This window comes from Acromyrmex echinatior, chromosome 9 (assembly GCF_024713525.1).
Source record: "Acromyrmex echinatior isolate Ae372 chromosome 9, ASM2471352v2, whole genome shotgun sequence".
NCBI lineage: Eukaryota > Metazoa > Arthropoda > Insecta > Hymenoptera > Formicidae > Acromyrmex > Acromyrmex echinatior.
In genome coordinates, this window is record NC_141860.1 from 7,745,821 (window position 1) to 7,759,471 (window position 13,651).

The following is a 13,651-nucleotide window of genomic DNA, read 5'->3' on the forward strand; positions in this document are numbered from 1 at the left end:
TTTTTAATTTTTAGTATATCCTAATTATAATTTTTTTTTCGAACACAAGAATTTTAACATATTAATAGTATTAATACATTTATTAAGATAACAATTATTTTGTATTTCTTTGTATCATTCTATCGTTTGTAATATCGTATCCATGATTTGATTAGAAAATTAGAACAATTTATAAAATAAAAAAACGAAAACGGCGTATATTTTCGAAGATGGAACAATTGATACATAAATCGAACTCGTCGAGATAATGAAATGAAATCTTTACGTTTTGGCAGGCAAGGGGGAAGGTTGAAATAAAATAAATGTAAGATCTAGTTTTTTAATAATCTAATGAGAAGGACTATTCAAAACGAGAGGACATAGATCGGAGATAAAATCTGTTTTATTATCACGCGGAGTTTATTGACGATCGATATTTTTTATGAATGGTACGTCGGAGTGCGGAACAGTCGGCGCTGCCAACTTTGGGATATCGAGAGAGAAAGAAACAGCTGCTTGAGCTGCTACTGGCTGCTACATATGACAGCTGTCTCACAGTTCAGCGGCGAGAGATCCGGCTTCGTTCCATGAGGCTTGGATCGTGTTAAAAATCGAGTGGTAAGTCCAATTTCACGCGAATGTTTTACGAATCCTTGGGATGATCCTAATCGTTCGTACGCGCGAATCATCGAACTCTCTCGACGACCAGACCGTGAAAAAAATTCAATTTGGGTTAGAGAATCGAGATTTCATTCAATCTTGTTTGCGAGGATGCGTGGGCTTTAAGTGCTTCGATGCTTGTATTCCCATCTGTTCCATTAGAATATGGTATTCCCGGTAACGGACGTGGACAGCACTTGTCACTTGCTATATAATAATCATCACATAGAGCAATTAAGTTATTTACCACCGTTATCACTAGCAATATGTTTTTAGCTTGCGTCGTAAACTATAAAGTGTCCTCCAATAATCGCGTCGACGATGAGAATTATACAGCCTTTGTGTTTTTTTCAAAAAACGATATATTTATGTTAATATTTTATAAATATTTTATAAATATTTTTGTTATTTTTGCTTACGCACACTTTTTGCTTTATTTTAATATATTTTTTACAGATATTTAACTTTCCTTTTTAAGCATCAAAGTTATTTCTTGAACTGATGCTTCTTTGAGAAATCGCAAGATGTTTTCTGCCATTAAAAGATTAGCTGGTAAATCCGATGGGATCGGCAATGCGTCTCCCAGACCAGCCCATCAATCCATGCCAACGAATCTTCAGAGGAAGTTTGCTAAAGGCGTGCAATATAATAGTAAGTGCATGTATATGCTTTATATGTAGATGACGAAATAGAACACCAGTTGTAATGCAATCTTTACACATTATTTTTAGTGAAAATAATAATAAAAGGAGACAGGAATGTAGGAAAGACATGTTTATTCCATAGACTGCAGGGGCAAAAGTTTATCGAAGAGTATATACCCACGGAAGAGATACAGGTGGCGAGTATACAGTGGAATTACAAAGCCACCGACGACGTGGTCAAAGTGGAGGTATGGGATGTCGTAGATCGTGGTAGACGCCGGCGGAAATTAGAGGGTCTAAAAATGGATAATACTCCGGCTAATGCAGAAAACATTATTGAGGAACCTGCCCTAGATGCCGAGTTTCTCGACGTTTACAAGGGTACCAATGGTGTTATCATTGTGATGGACATCACGAAGAACTGGACATTTGATTATGTCCAACGTGAGCTGCCGAAGATACCTAGCCACATACCTGTCATTGTCCTCGGCAACCACTGCGACATGTCACATCACAGAACCGTCACTGCGGATCACATGACGTACTTCATAGATTCACTACACGAGAGAATAGCACAAGTAATTGAAATGATTGTTAATATTATAATCATATGTCTCGTTATCAATGAATATTTCTCCAGTAGTAAATTAAATAAAGTTCAGTCATCATGTTCAGTAAGAATTGAAGTTATCATTTTTTAATTTCTAAAATTAAGAAATTAATTCTATATCTTGTTTTTCTTAATATTTTAACAAATATTATTAAAATGAATACTCTCATACTTTAATAAAAGTTTTGCTTGAAAGAATGTTGAGGTTTTCTGCATGTAATGTAAAGAATTAAAGTTTTTGAAAGAATATTCACATTTTATTTATTTTATTACTTTGTTAATAAATTTTACTAATCATTTTTTTTTTAAATTCATTGACTTTTGTAATTTATATCGAATAATTATTCATCAACACCAACTAAAAGACTTCACTTAATTCTACAGTTAAATGAATTGTTGCAGGTGAGATACGCAGAGTCATCAATGCGAAATGGCTTCGGCCTAAAATTATTACACAAATTTTTTAATTTACCATTTCTGCAACTGCAACGCGAGACACTGTTGAAGCAACTCGAAACCAATGAAGAAGAGACGCGTTTGACCATCCAGGAACTGGACCTCTTCCAGGACAGCGATGACGCTGATTACAACAAATTCCTAGACAATCTCGTGAATCGTAGAAGAGCACTTGCCGACTCAGTGTCCGCTAGCAATCTAGTCGCAAACATTGTTCCATCGTCTATGAGTAATTATCATCTTACATCTTCCAATACAAATGCCATCGGAGAAGTTAAAAGATCGGCCTCGATGCCTGGTCCTATCGGAGGTGGAACTCCAATACCAGTGAAAAATTTAGACATGAAACCAAGGAAAGAGAGCTCGGCGAACACATTGGATAATGTAGTTAATTCCACGAAAACATCACAAATTACATCTATTTCACAAAATTCCACTATTAAAATAGAAACGGTTAAACCGACTGAATCTACCAATAACAATAGCGAGAGAAGAGATTCACTCAATCGGTCATCATCACTCATGTCCAAGATCTTTGGTCATAAGAAGGAAGATGAAACAGATGGGAAACTGCCAAATATTAAAAATGTTAATTTGAACATACCGTTGACTAGTGTTGAAGACTTTGTGCCAGATGGAATGCTGGACAAATCGTTTTTGGAAGGCTGCAGTTTGAGTCCTAATTCCCTTACCCCGGAACCGGATCCTGCACCAACTCAGGAAGAGGCAGAATCCGAGAGGTAAGCAAAAAGTTTTTTTAAAAAACTCTACTATTTCTAGAAAATATAAGTAGAACACATAAATTAGAAAATAATGTATATAATTTAAATTTTAGTTTACAAAATTACTTTTTTGTGTTCAATTTTATTTTAGTTAGAGATGTTAAATTATTATCAAGCATTTCTATCAATATTAAAAGAAACCTGCATAAATTATCATTGCTTTCTTAAAATAAAATCTTTAGTTTTCTTGTATTTATCTTTTTTATCTTTGTGCATATTAATAGTTTTTTTTATCCTAGTTTCAGTAATGTAATTCTCTATATTTTTTCAATATATTGTAAATATAATCAATACATACTGTTACTAAGAATTGTATTTTCCATTTTATAATTGCAATTATAATCAGTATTAAATATATTAAAAATATTATCACAATATAATTTTTTACAGTGACATGGAGACTGGTAATCCTCTGGTAGCCGGTTATGAGGATGACTTGTCGTCCATCGAAGAAGTAGCTTCTCCTATACAGCCAAAATTAGCAGAGAATCCGCTGTCCAAACAAAAACACAAATTTGAACCGTTATCAGGTCCAGAAATAAATATCGAGCAATCAAAACAAGTCACAAAAAGCAACTCCGTTTCTTCTATAGAACAAGAGCTGCAGATCTCCAATGAATATGAGTCAAACGAGCAACCAGACATAAACTCGGATGCTTTTGATAGCTGGTTGCGACGGGATTCCAAATGGCGACAAAGTCCTGAAGGAGGTGAAGATGTGAGTAGTACTAGTACAAGAAAGGATAGATTGGAATTGAGCGATAAAAGTCTGGACGTTAGCATGACAAGTTCTAATGTTCATCTGGAGCTGCTCGATGATACTAGTGTGCGTCACGTAAGCTCCAATGCTAGTAGTCCAGTAATGAAAGAAAAAAAGAAACATAAAGAAAAGGTAATTATCTTCAATAATGATTTATGAAAGAAGATTCTTAGTTGACCTACAGAGCGTTTTTTTTTAATTCTTCAATTGATTTTGAGTTAGAGATTTATTATTTATTTTTTTAATCGATTTTAGGGGGATGAAAAGGAGAAAAGGAAAAAGAAGAAGTCAAAAGACAAAGATAAGGATAAGGAGAAAACTGAGAAGACCGAAAAAAAGAAAAAACGCTCATCGCATCGATCCAAGGACGAGAATCGAGAGCGAGACGAGCTTGAAGAATTTTTGAACGGCTCGGTCATGAGAATTGGCGTTGATGTGGCCTACGAGGCAATTTAGCATTCATTATTTAGCATAATGTTAGGAAATATTCTCGGTAACATTTATTAAAAGCGTCACGCATCTTCCAGAAAGATTTCGCTCTCTTCGATGTAATGTATGTTACGCTTCCCCGAAAGCGGAAGAATAAGATTATTTTTTGCGAGAAAAAAATAATATGTTTCGAATCGCAGTATTAATCTGTGAATTCGTTATATACTCGTTTTCCTCAAACAGTGAGACGTCCGTTTTGGGACCGCTTTGACCCGTATTTCAGCCGGGCTCGGCATCTCAGTTTGCCACGATAAAAATTGTGATTTTACGAGGGATACGTTTCATCAATGCACTTATTTATATTGCATTTCTCATGTTAGATGTTTGACGATTTTTCACATACATTTGGAAAACCGTACGCGATGAGTTTGTTGCGTGAATGGATACAATAGGCGAATATTCTTTTACCCTGTACGTAATATGACGACTATGTGACATTATAACATACAGCATTATTTATTATACTTTCCATTTTTAATATTTGTGTTCACTTATAGTAAGATTTATATGTATATTTATCGTTGATATCATTTATAAATTTTCTCTTTAGCTTAAAACATATGTGCTCTGTCCTTGTTGAATATAATTCTTTTAAAGAAGTTATACTATATAAATGTTACGTTATTGTTGTATTTTTCATAACGGTGTATAGCATTATATGACCATGCAGCTTCATGTTAATAAATGTATATAAAACAAAATGTTTTATTTCTATAATGGAATTAAATAATCCGCAGTTTTGAAAGATACTTTGTGTTCTAAAAAAATGTTGCTAATTTAATTTCAACCAAAGTTTAATCTCGAAAAACATCGGAAAACTGCCTTTTTCAGTTAATAGTACAGAAAGAAACCTCTAAACGGCTAAGAATAGATGCCTATGTTTTTAAATGAAATCTGTCTATTGACACCTCTGTGTGCATAAAGAATTATATAGTCATGGATTTTTGGCGAATGACATCCACGTTTTTTTCTATAAATTTTTAAGAGGCCTTCTATCATCCTCATTACAATTGACAGTCTTCTTTCTTTTTTATCTTTCAGCAAGTTGACGCTATTTTTACATCAAAATAGCATTAAAAACATTTTGATATCAAATGACAAATAATTATAATGTCAAACTGCTAGGTTTTTTTTTAAATACAATATGTTATACACTAAAATATACGTTATAATAAAATCACATACACATTTTTTCCTGACAATTATAATATGGCAAAAACAAATTAGCTTGAAGAAGCCTTCCATCACAATGGAAGGTCTCTGTCGATTCTAATCATCTCTTTTCTTGGAACTTGTTGAAAAATAAAAAAAATGTAACTCATTATTTTACTCGTAACTACAGATATTAATATATTATATAATAATATATTTTTATAACATATATAAGATATTTCAAAATCGTTGGCGAGTTTTTCAAAGCAATCAGTTCTTGAAATATATTTCTCACGTATTTAATATCGCGTACAAATATTAATATAATTTAGTAATATATAAGAATTATTGAATACCTTGTTGGCAAATTCCAGCGATACTTCCGAGCCATTTTTCTTGAGTTAAATTAATGAGTTCTAATCGAATTTTGCTCTACTTTCTGAAGGAATTAAATTATTCGGTTTTGAAGAAAAAATCATGCGATCCGAAGTCGAAATAACAGCTGTAATCCTTCACCGTGCAATGCAATACAACGTACAATAGGCGGCCGTAGCTCCAAACTGGAGATATCGCAAATCGCAAGTCGCAAGTTTGCAATAATTAACAAAAACGCGAGCGCGCGATTTATATGGGCGCATTCAAGCTGAACAAAGCTGCTAATCTGCTCGTCGAACGAGTGAATGTGATTAGTTGGATCTATAAGTAACAACCAATCATATTCATTTGCAAGCAGATTAGCCACTTTGTCGGACTTGAACGCGCTCATAAACTTGGTGTCTCGCTGCAATTGCTTGAATTCGAACGCTCATTGGAGAATACTAGAATTTTCGGATAGAATATATAAATAAATCCTGAAAAACTTTTTTTTTCGGAAGTTAAGCGTTGTTTCTGGAAAGAGGCTTGTATTCAGAACGCGCTTTATGATATAATCGCGTATTTAGCGTTAACGCCGTTAACATATGGTTCACATTACTATCAACGAGATATTCCAATGATATGGGTGCAGCCACAATTGGTGCAGAAGAAATTAGGAATAAAGATTTTCTATCAGATCTCGGATACACCGGAATACACGATTTCTGTTAGATTGGCATCGTTATTTCTTATTCTTAATTCCTTATTTTTCTACTGTGGACTCTAACCTCTAATGTAATTTGTAGGTTGTGAATTCGTATACAATAAGACAAATTGAAGAAGAATGTAAACAAAAATATATTATATACAATATTATAAAATAAAACAATATTAAATTGTGAAATTATATAAACTAATCTTAGTTACAGTTATAAAAATTTAAAAATTATGTAAATGTAATTTGTAATATAATAATAAATTTTGTAATAGAGCTGCAAATTTCAATTTGGAAAAATAAGTAATTACTTATAAAGATGAACGTTATAATTTTAAGATGCACTTTAATTAATTATTTTTTTTTTATTCTTTACAGATGTACATTTAACGATTCTTGTTATACATTAATAGGATATATATTTATTCCATGAACAGAAATTACCAATAAAAAGCTTAATTTTTTTGTCAGGAAAAATCCTGCAAGTGATGTATTAATAACATTGGTAGTAAAAGTACAAACATTAAATAAAGATATGATTATCCAGGAAAAAGGTCATATGTATTGAGTAAATTGATGAAATTGAATTTCATATTTATAACAAGGCATTATTTCCTAAGCAAAATGCCTTACTATGCAGTAGCCAGGGGTCGAAAACCTGGAATTTACGCTACATGGTAAGGAAATTAATTCAACTAATTATCAGCAAAAAGAAATTTGAGTAAATATGCTCGTATATTTTTGTTAAACACATTAAACAGATTCGTGGCTTATTTTGAGCTTATATAAGAATCTATTTAAAAAGAAATTAAATAAGAGTTCTTCTATTTTTAACAGGGATGAATGCAGTGCCCAAGTTCTTAAATTTCCTGGATCAGTATACAAGAAATTTGCAACAGAAAGTGAGGCTCAAAACTTCATAAAGGAGCGTTCTTCTTCAACTGAAGGAACAAATTCTAAGAGCCTTATTTCATCGAAAATTGTGAAATCTGCAAGGTAAATATTAACCCTTCACTGGCAGTATGAAATTTTTGATTATAGTTTACATTCTGAGTTGTTGAAGTCCATAACAGATTTTTTTATTGATTTAAACTATATAAAAATCTAAAAAAATTTTTATATATTTTTTAAACCTTTAACATGTTTTTACCGTAATAGAAATAAAATTATATTTTATTTATTTTTTTGTAAATTTAAATGTAATGATTTTGAAAAAAACATGTTATTGATTAAAAGTGCATAACTTTTATATGAGTGAATGAAAAAAAATCTTTTTGAGTTACAATATATACTTTAGGATAGTAGTACTTAAAAAAAATATAATAATGTTGATTTCAAAACGTTAAATTATTTGAGCACCTTTATGAATAAAACAAAATCTCAAGTTCTTTGGGAAAAAAATAAAATGATAGCGAACTCCATTATTCATTTTCTTAAAATTTCCACAATCAAAAAATCGATTGTCTTAAAAGATCCTGCATTGCTGATGGAGGGTTAATAACAACTCCTGTTTAATATAAATAAGGAAGAATTATTGCGAAGCAATAAAATTTAAGTTAATGAAACTCTGAAATCTCATTACAATATATCATTTAAAGCTAATATTTTATGTAGATCTCAAACCTTGCCGAAACAGTTGTTTACACTTGGTGGTAAACAGTCTGCAATAGTTCAGACAAAACCATTATCATCAATTTCAAAGAGGACTTTATCTACAAGTGACGATAGTAATGAACACCCGAACAAAAAGAGAAAAATAATTGATATTTCAAACAATTTAGCTCAGTGTCTTAACCAGGTTTGAAATTAATAGTGTATATCAATAAAATCTCTCAAAAACTAAACTGATCAACTCTATTATTTATTTTTTAATTTTTTAATTTTAATATCAAAGCGCATAATTTATAATTTCATCAATTTTTCATAGTTGAATAGTTGATGTAGTTAATCAGTATGGTCTGAGAATTTCATATGTTTAAAAATAAATAAAATAAATTATACTGCAAAAATGTATTTCATAAATTTGGATTATATAGGATGACAAAGCGGATTTTATCGTGGATGAAGATGGCTATGTGAACGTTTTTACGGATGGTGCATGCAGTTCGAATGGATATAAGAATGCACGAGCCGGTATCGGTGTTTGGTTTCGAGACAATCATCCTTTGTATATTTTATTTTTCAGTCTTGTCCATTGTCTACTAAAACTCAATGAATCTGCGCGTAATATAGGTATAATTTTCGTAGAAATATATCTGAACCGGTAAACGGACGACCTACTAACAACATGGCAGAAATCCAAGCTGTTACAGTAGCTGTGAGACAGGCGAAAAAGGCAGGAATCAAGAAGTTGAAAATCAACACCGATTCTAAATTTCTCATCTCCTGCATTACGCAATGGATGCCAGCGTGGAAGAGAAGAGAATGGAAAACTGTGGATAACAAACCAGTTATAAATAAAACAGAATTATTGGAAATGGAGAAAGAATTAGAGAACTTGACGGTTGCTTGGGTAAGCAATTTTTTATTTAATAGTTTTATATATATATATATATATATATATATATATATAATGTTCACAATTAATATAGTGTAAACATACTATTGTGAAAGATATTCAATCTTCTAGAATCATGTGAATGGACATGCAGGAATTCATGGTAATGAAATGGCAGACAAACTAGCAAGAGAAGGCTGTCTGCGATATAAAAACTAGTTGGATAAAAGATGAAATTAAAAATACTTCTTATTATATCTTAGATTATTTGTTTTATTTTTGCATACATAAACTTTTCTATAGAAAACATTATGTAGTATTTATTGTACATGAAATCTAATAATTCACTTTTGTTATACAATAAATCTAATCTATAATTCACTCTTTCTTTTTTTAATGAGTTTTATTATTGTAAAAATAATGCGATCAGACACAAAATATGATTAAAATTGTAGAATATATTGTTACACTTTTGCGCATATAAACAGAAATTGCTATCACAAAAATGGTTACAATATATATACTAAATTGTACTTACTGACAAAAATGGCTAATTCTCGTTGAATAAAAGAGATACGAGAATGGTTAGATTAAATTATATCTTCCATATTATAGATTACTTCTAGAAAAATACATTGCTATTTTCTATCTACATAAATACATTCTTTATTGTGATGTAATTATTAAAGCTATCAATTACCAAATCAGTAAACTAACATACAAGATTATTGTTTCATGGATGAGACAGAAGCTTGCGCATTCTCGTTTGTTATCTGTCGGTTCAGCGATTTCGACGATCTCGTCGATATTTGTTTAAGAAGAGTGTAAATATCCTCCGGAGATACTTGTAACGCCAATAATTCCAATACAATTCTATAAACAGAGAAAATTGTATTGTGATAAAACCGTGTGGAGAGGTTATGTCAGTGGGCGAAATTCCACTTTCGATAACTCTCGACAAATGTCTCACCGAAAAACTCCGGGTACCGTAGAGATGCCCGTTATTTCGGCTAGTTCAATCAGTTCTTGTTGATGCGATTGCGAAAATGCCATTTTCTGCGAAAATCATCGACCGCACGGATTCATAGACTTTTAGATTTACCGCGCGAAGTTATTCGTAGGCAAGCTCGAGATTTTAGGTAATTCAGATCTGACAATCGTCGCATTGTAGTTTTTTTTTTGTCAAAGCCAGTGAATCACAGCAATCTCAACCAATCAGACTAGTCATCGGATTAGTGGATTTACTTGATATTGGGTCATCTAAAAAGTATCCGCGGTACTTTATCACTAGATATATGACCATCAACACACATCTAGTGACAAAAAAACTGCGGATACTTTTTAGATGACCCATATTTACAATATTTGATTAGATTTAGTGGAAAAATTCCAAGCACCAATCAGAAAATGTGTAATAAATTAGCCAATTAGCGACGTGGGATTAGCTCCACCCCAAATTTTCTATTTCCCGTTCTCTGCCAATGAAATTTCTCGAATAGTCACGTGATACATCTTCAAGAGGGATCATGGGATTCAAATTTTCTGTACGTAGTGTTCTATATACACTGCTCGCTAATGAAAAAAGACAAAGGTTAATAACGTCATTTTCATAACATTTTCGACATTTTCGTACGACTTTCTTTGCTGAATGAACGTTGTTGAGTAATATAGGGCTAAAAGTTTTAAAATTATTACGCTAATTGCTGACATCGCAAATAATCAAGTAAGTTTTGATGAATATAACATTTTTGTTTGTGAAAGGATGGTAGATCTCGGATAATGATCTTCAGGTTTATCGAACTTGCGAGGACCTGTTGCTTCATTGCGTCATTTCTTTGTTATTTCATCCATTGTATATATCTCTTATAATTGGAACGTACGAATAGAAAATGTAAAAAATATTATGGAAGTATTGATCAATATTAATTATAAAGTTATTAATTAACGCAATCATGGTGTTGAGGATAGAAATGGATATTTTGTTGAATGCGTACATGGCTTGTTTTTTTTTAGCTGAACTTTTGCAGTTCATCTGTTTTTCTTTTCTTTTCAAGAGCAAAGAAGAGAAAGAAAGATGAACTGGTGCAAAAGTTCAGCCAAAAAGAACAGGGCCACGTATTTATTGAAAAAATAATAATTAAAGAGATATAATAATAATTTAATAATACATTTAATTAATAATTGAAGAGCTATTATGACAATATCCTGAGAATTGCAATCGAAACTTATATAAATATTGAGAATGTGTATGCTTTTTTGTGATTATGTTCCTTCTGATGTTTTTGATATTGCCACATTTTTAAAACTAGTTTTTTCTTATGTATTTGATAATGCCACATCTTTAAAACTGTAATTATAGATATAATAAAGAGAAAGTAAAAAAATTTTTTTTAATGCAAGGTTTGCCCTTTTCTGATTATACTCTTTAAAATTTATTTATATTTGTAAGATAAAGAAAAAAAGCAAAAAACAATTACATGATCTGTTTGCATTATTTGAAATTTCCCAAAATTTTTAAACTTAAAATATGGTAGGTAGAATAAATTATTCAAGGAGCATAAAAGCCAACACAAGATTAGTGCAATAGTATTTATTCCTTCATATATAACAATAATATAATGATAAATGTTTTGACCTTAGATTAGGTCTTCTTCAGTATCAGAACAAAAATTCTAATATATCTATCTTTAGTCTTACATTATTTAATATCACATAAATTTTATATATATTTGTACGATCTTGTAGTTTTAATCAATTTCGTCCTATAAGACTACACCTATCTTGTATTATCAATCCAGATTTCTCCATAAAACGATCGAATTTGAGATATATATTTGGACGTTGAAAAAGAAAGCAAAGATGCAGAGTACAAAAAGTGTAAGCAACACAAACAGATCTATAATTGTATTTTCCTTTTTTTGATATTTTCTTTCTTTTGTGAGTATGATTTGTTGATGTGATAATAAAAGTAATAATAATAAAATATGAGTGCTTTCTATTTGATAACATAAGTCGACACAAGTATCATTCTATTTTCTTTATATTTAATAAGTAATAAAGATAGAACGACACTTGTATTACCAAATGAAAAGACTTTATATATAAAAACTAGCAATATGCAAAAAATTAAAGTCTGAAATATCTGAATTTTTTTTCTTGTCAGAATGCCTTATTACGCAGTGGCTAGTGGTCGTTCGACTGGAGTTTATGATAATTGGTAAGAAAATTAATAAAATAATTGAAAATTATGCTTTTTGCAATCAGAATCTAAATTAATATTTTATGTTAGGGAGGATTGCAAAGACCAGGTTCATGGATATTCCCATAACAAATTTAAGAAGTTTGATACACCAGATCAAGCTTGGGATTTTGTTGACCAACATTCTTCAAATGCTGGACAGTCATTTAATACTAACAATAAAGCTATAGTTTGTCGAGATAACAATCAAGTTGCACTAAGAAATTACCGTGGTGAAGTTAACGGCTATCAACGTACTGATTACACGGTATGAAATGGAAAATATTTTGAAAAATGCTAAGGGCACATGTACTTTAACACTGAACAAAAGTTTTAGTAATTATGTATTAATAATTAAAAGGTTCAATGTGATAACATTATTTTTCACTTTGTCTCAATTCTAGAACGTTTTCTAAATTTTAAGTTTTAATACTATATTAACTGTTTTTATTTTTCAATTTCCTTTGATGATGACTATACTTTCTTTGATTAATAATGACTCGATTTGCAGGAAGGAAAAAACACTGTCATTGTACGCGAACGTCTTTACAGGAGTGGCAGGGATGGAAATGGATATTTTGTCGAAAAAGGCACACGTACTTATTGGAAAGATAATAATTAAAGAGATGTCATTATGAGAATAACCAGAGAATCTCACTTTTTCTTCTGAAAAATTTATATTATCATATATAGTTTATATTATGGATAAAACTTACTTATTTTGTTAAAAATTTAAATCAGTTATGGAATGTATTATTTTAATTTTGTTATTGATAACTCGTGCATTTTCTTTACAAATAAGTTTATAACTCGTGCATTTTCTTTACAAATAAGTTGATAACTCGTGCATTTTCTTTACAAATAAGTTAATAACTCATGCATTTTCTTTACAAATATTCCACGAGGTTAATAAATAAATACCACCTGTATACAACTACTTATTTTATAATTCTTAATTATAATTTCTAATTTCATTAAAATGACAATTTTTTTCTATTACAAGAGTTTGTGAACATATTATCGAATTCTTGCCTGGAAAATTGGAATTATCGCCTTTTTACTTATCCTTAGATTACTCTGGGATCAAATTCATATTTTAATTCTTTGTGTTTATCAATAACATATTTTTCTTTAGTCTAAACGCCTAATGCCATACACGAAGTAGCTACGGAACAAGAGAGGGAATCGAATTCATTTTTGTTTAGGTGATCATTTTAGCATTGAATTTTTCCAGCATTTTTGTATAAAAGCTAAAAATAAAATTTAATTTCTATTTTTACATTATATTTTATAAACAGGTTATTATATATTGGGT

General features: G+C 30.8%; 4 protein-coding genes across 12 annotated transcripts; 3 read left to right on the forward strand and 1 right to left on the reverse strand.

The window, feature by feature from the left end:
• Nucleotides 1-138: 138 nt before the first annotated feature.
• LOC105147225 (uncharacterized) lies at nt 139-4,762 on the forward strand. Of its 2 annotated transcripts, XM_011058100.2 has the most exons (6): nt 139-597; nt 1,096-1,290; nt 1,371-1,861; nt 2,296-3,089; nt 3,522-4,023; nt 4,147-4,762. In XM_011058100.2, the coding sequence occupies exons 2-6, from the start codon at nt 1,164-1,166 to the stop codon at nt 4,345-4,347; spliced, it is 2,115 nt and encodes a 704-aa protein (XP_011056402.1). In that variant the 5' UTR covers nt 139-597; nt 1,096-1,163; the 3' UTR covers nt 4,348-4,762. The 2 variants fall into 2 exon arrangements, with proteins under 2 accessions (XP_011056402.1, XP_087265556.1); XM_087409430.1 differs by lacking the exon at nt 139-597 and having other exon boundaries at nt 1,149-1,290; nt 1,426-1,861.
• Nucleotides 4,763-6,242: 1,480 nt separating this feature from the next.
• LOC105147226 (ribonuclease H1) lies at nt 6,243-9,479 on the forward strand. 7 transcript variants are annotated; one of them, XM_087409437.1, is made up of 8 exons: nt 6,243-6,613; nt 6,693-6,904; nt 6,980-7,278; nt 7,439-7,597; nt 8,216-8,399; nt 8,638-8,768; nt 8,849-9,113; nt 9,231-9,479. In XM_087409437.1, exons 3-8 carry the CDS (start codon nt 7,178-7,180, stop codon nt 9,315-9,317), a joined length of 927 nt encoding a protein of 308 aa, XP_087265563.1. In that variant the 5' UTR covers nt 6,243-6,613; nt 6,693-6,904; nt 6,980-7,177; the 3' UTR covers nt 9,318-9,479. The 7 variants fall into 7 exon arrangements, with proteins under 7 accessions (XP_087265563.1, XP_087265564.1, XP_087265558.1 ...); XM_087409438.1 differs by having other exon boundaries at nt 6,693-6,732; XM_087409432.1 differs by having other exon boundaries at nt 6,243-6,904.
• On the reverse strand, nt 9,345-10,379 carry LOC147908552 (uncharacterized). Of its 2 annotated transcripts, XM_087409441.1 has the most exons (3): nt 10,069-10,379; nt 9,820-9,971; nt 9,345-9,720 (listed from the first exon to the last, which is right to left on the reverse strand). In XM_087409441.1, exons 1-2 carry the CDS (start codon nt 10,149-10,151, stop codon nt 9,824-9,826), a joined length of 231 nt encoding a protein of 76 aa, XP_087265567.1. In that variant the 5' UTR covers nt 10,152-10,379; the 3' UTR covers nt 9,345-9,720; nt 9,820-9,823. The 2 variants fall into 2 exon arrangements, with proteins under 2 accessions (XP_087265567.1, XP_087265566.1); XM_087409440.1 differs by having other exon boundaries at nt 9,345-9,971; nt 10,069-10,376.
• Nucleotides 10,380-10,624: 245 nt separating this feature from the next.
• LOC105147227 (uncharacterized) lies at nt 10,625-13,270 on the forward strand. Its single transcript, XM_011058103.2, has 4 exons — nt 10,625-10,821; nt 12,262-12,315; nt 12,388-12,604; nt 12,848-13,270. Exons 2-4 carry the CDS (start codon nt 12,263-12,265, stop codon nt 12,956-12,958), a joined length of 381 nt encoding a protein of 126 aa, XP_011056405.1. The 5' UTR covers nt 10,625-10,821; nt 12,262; the 3' UTR covers nt 12,959-13,270.
• Nucleotides 13,271-13,651: the final 381 nt, after the last annotated feature.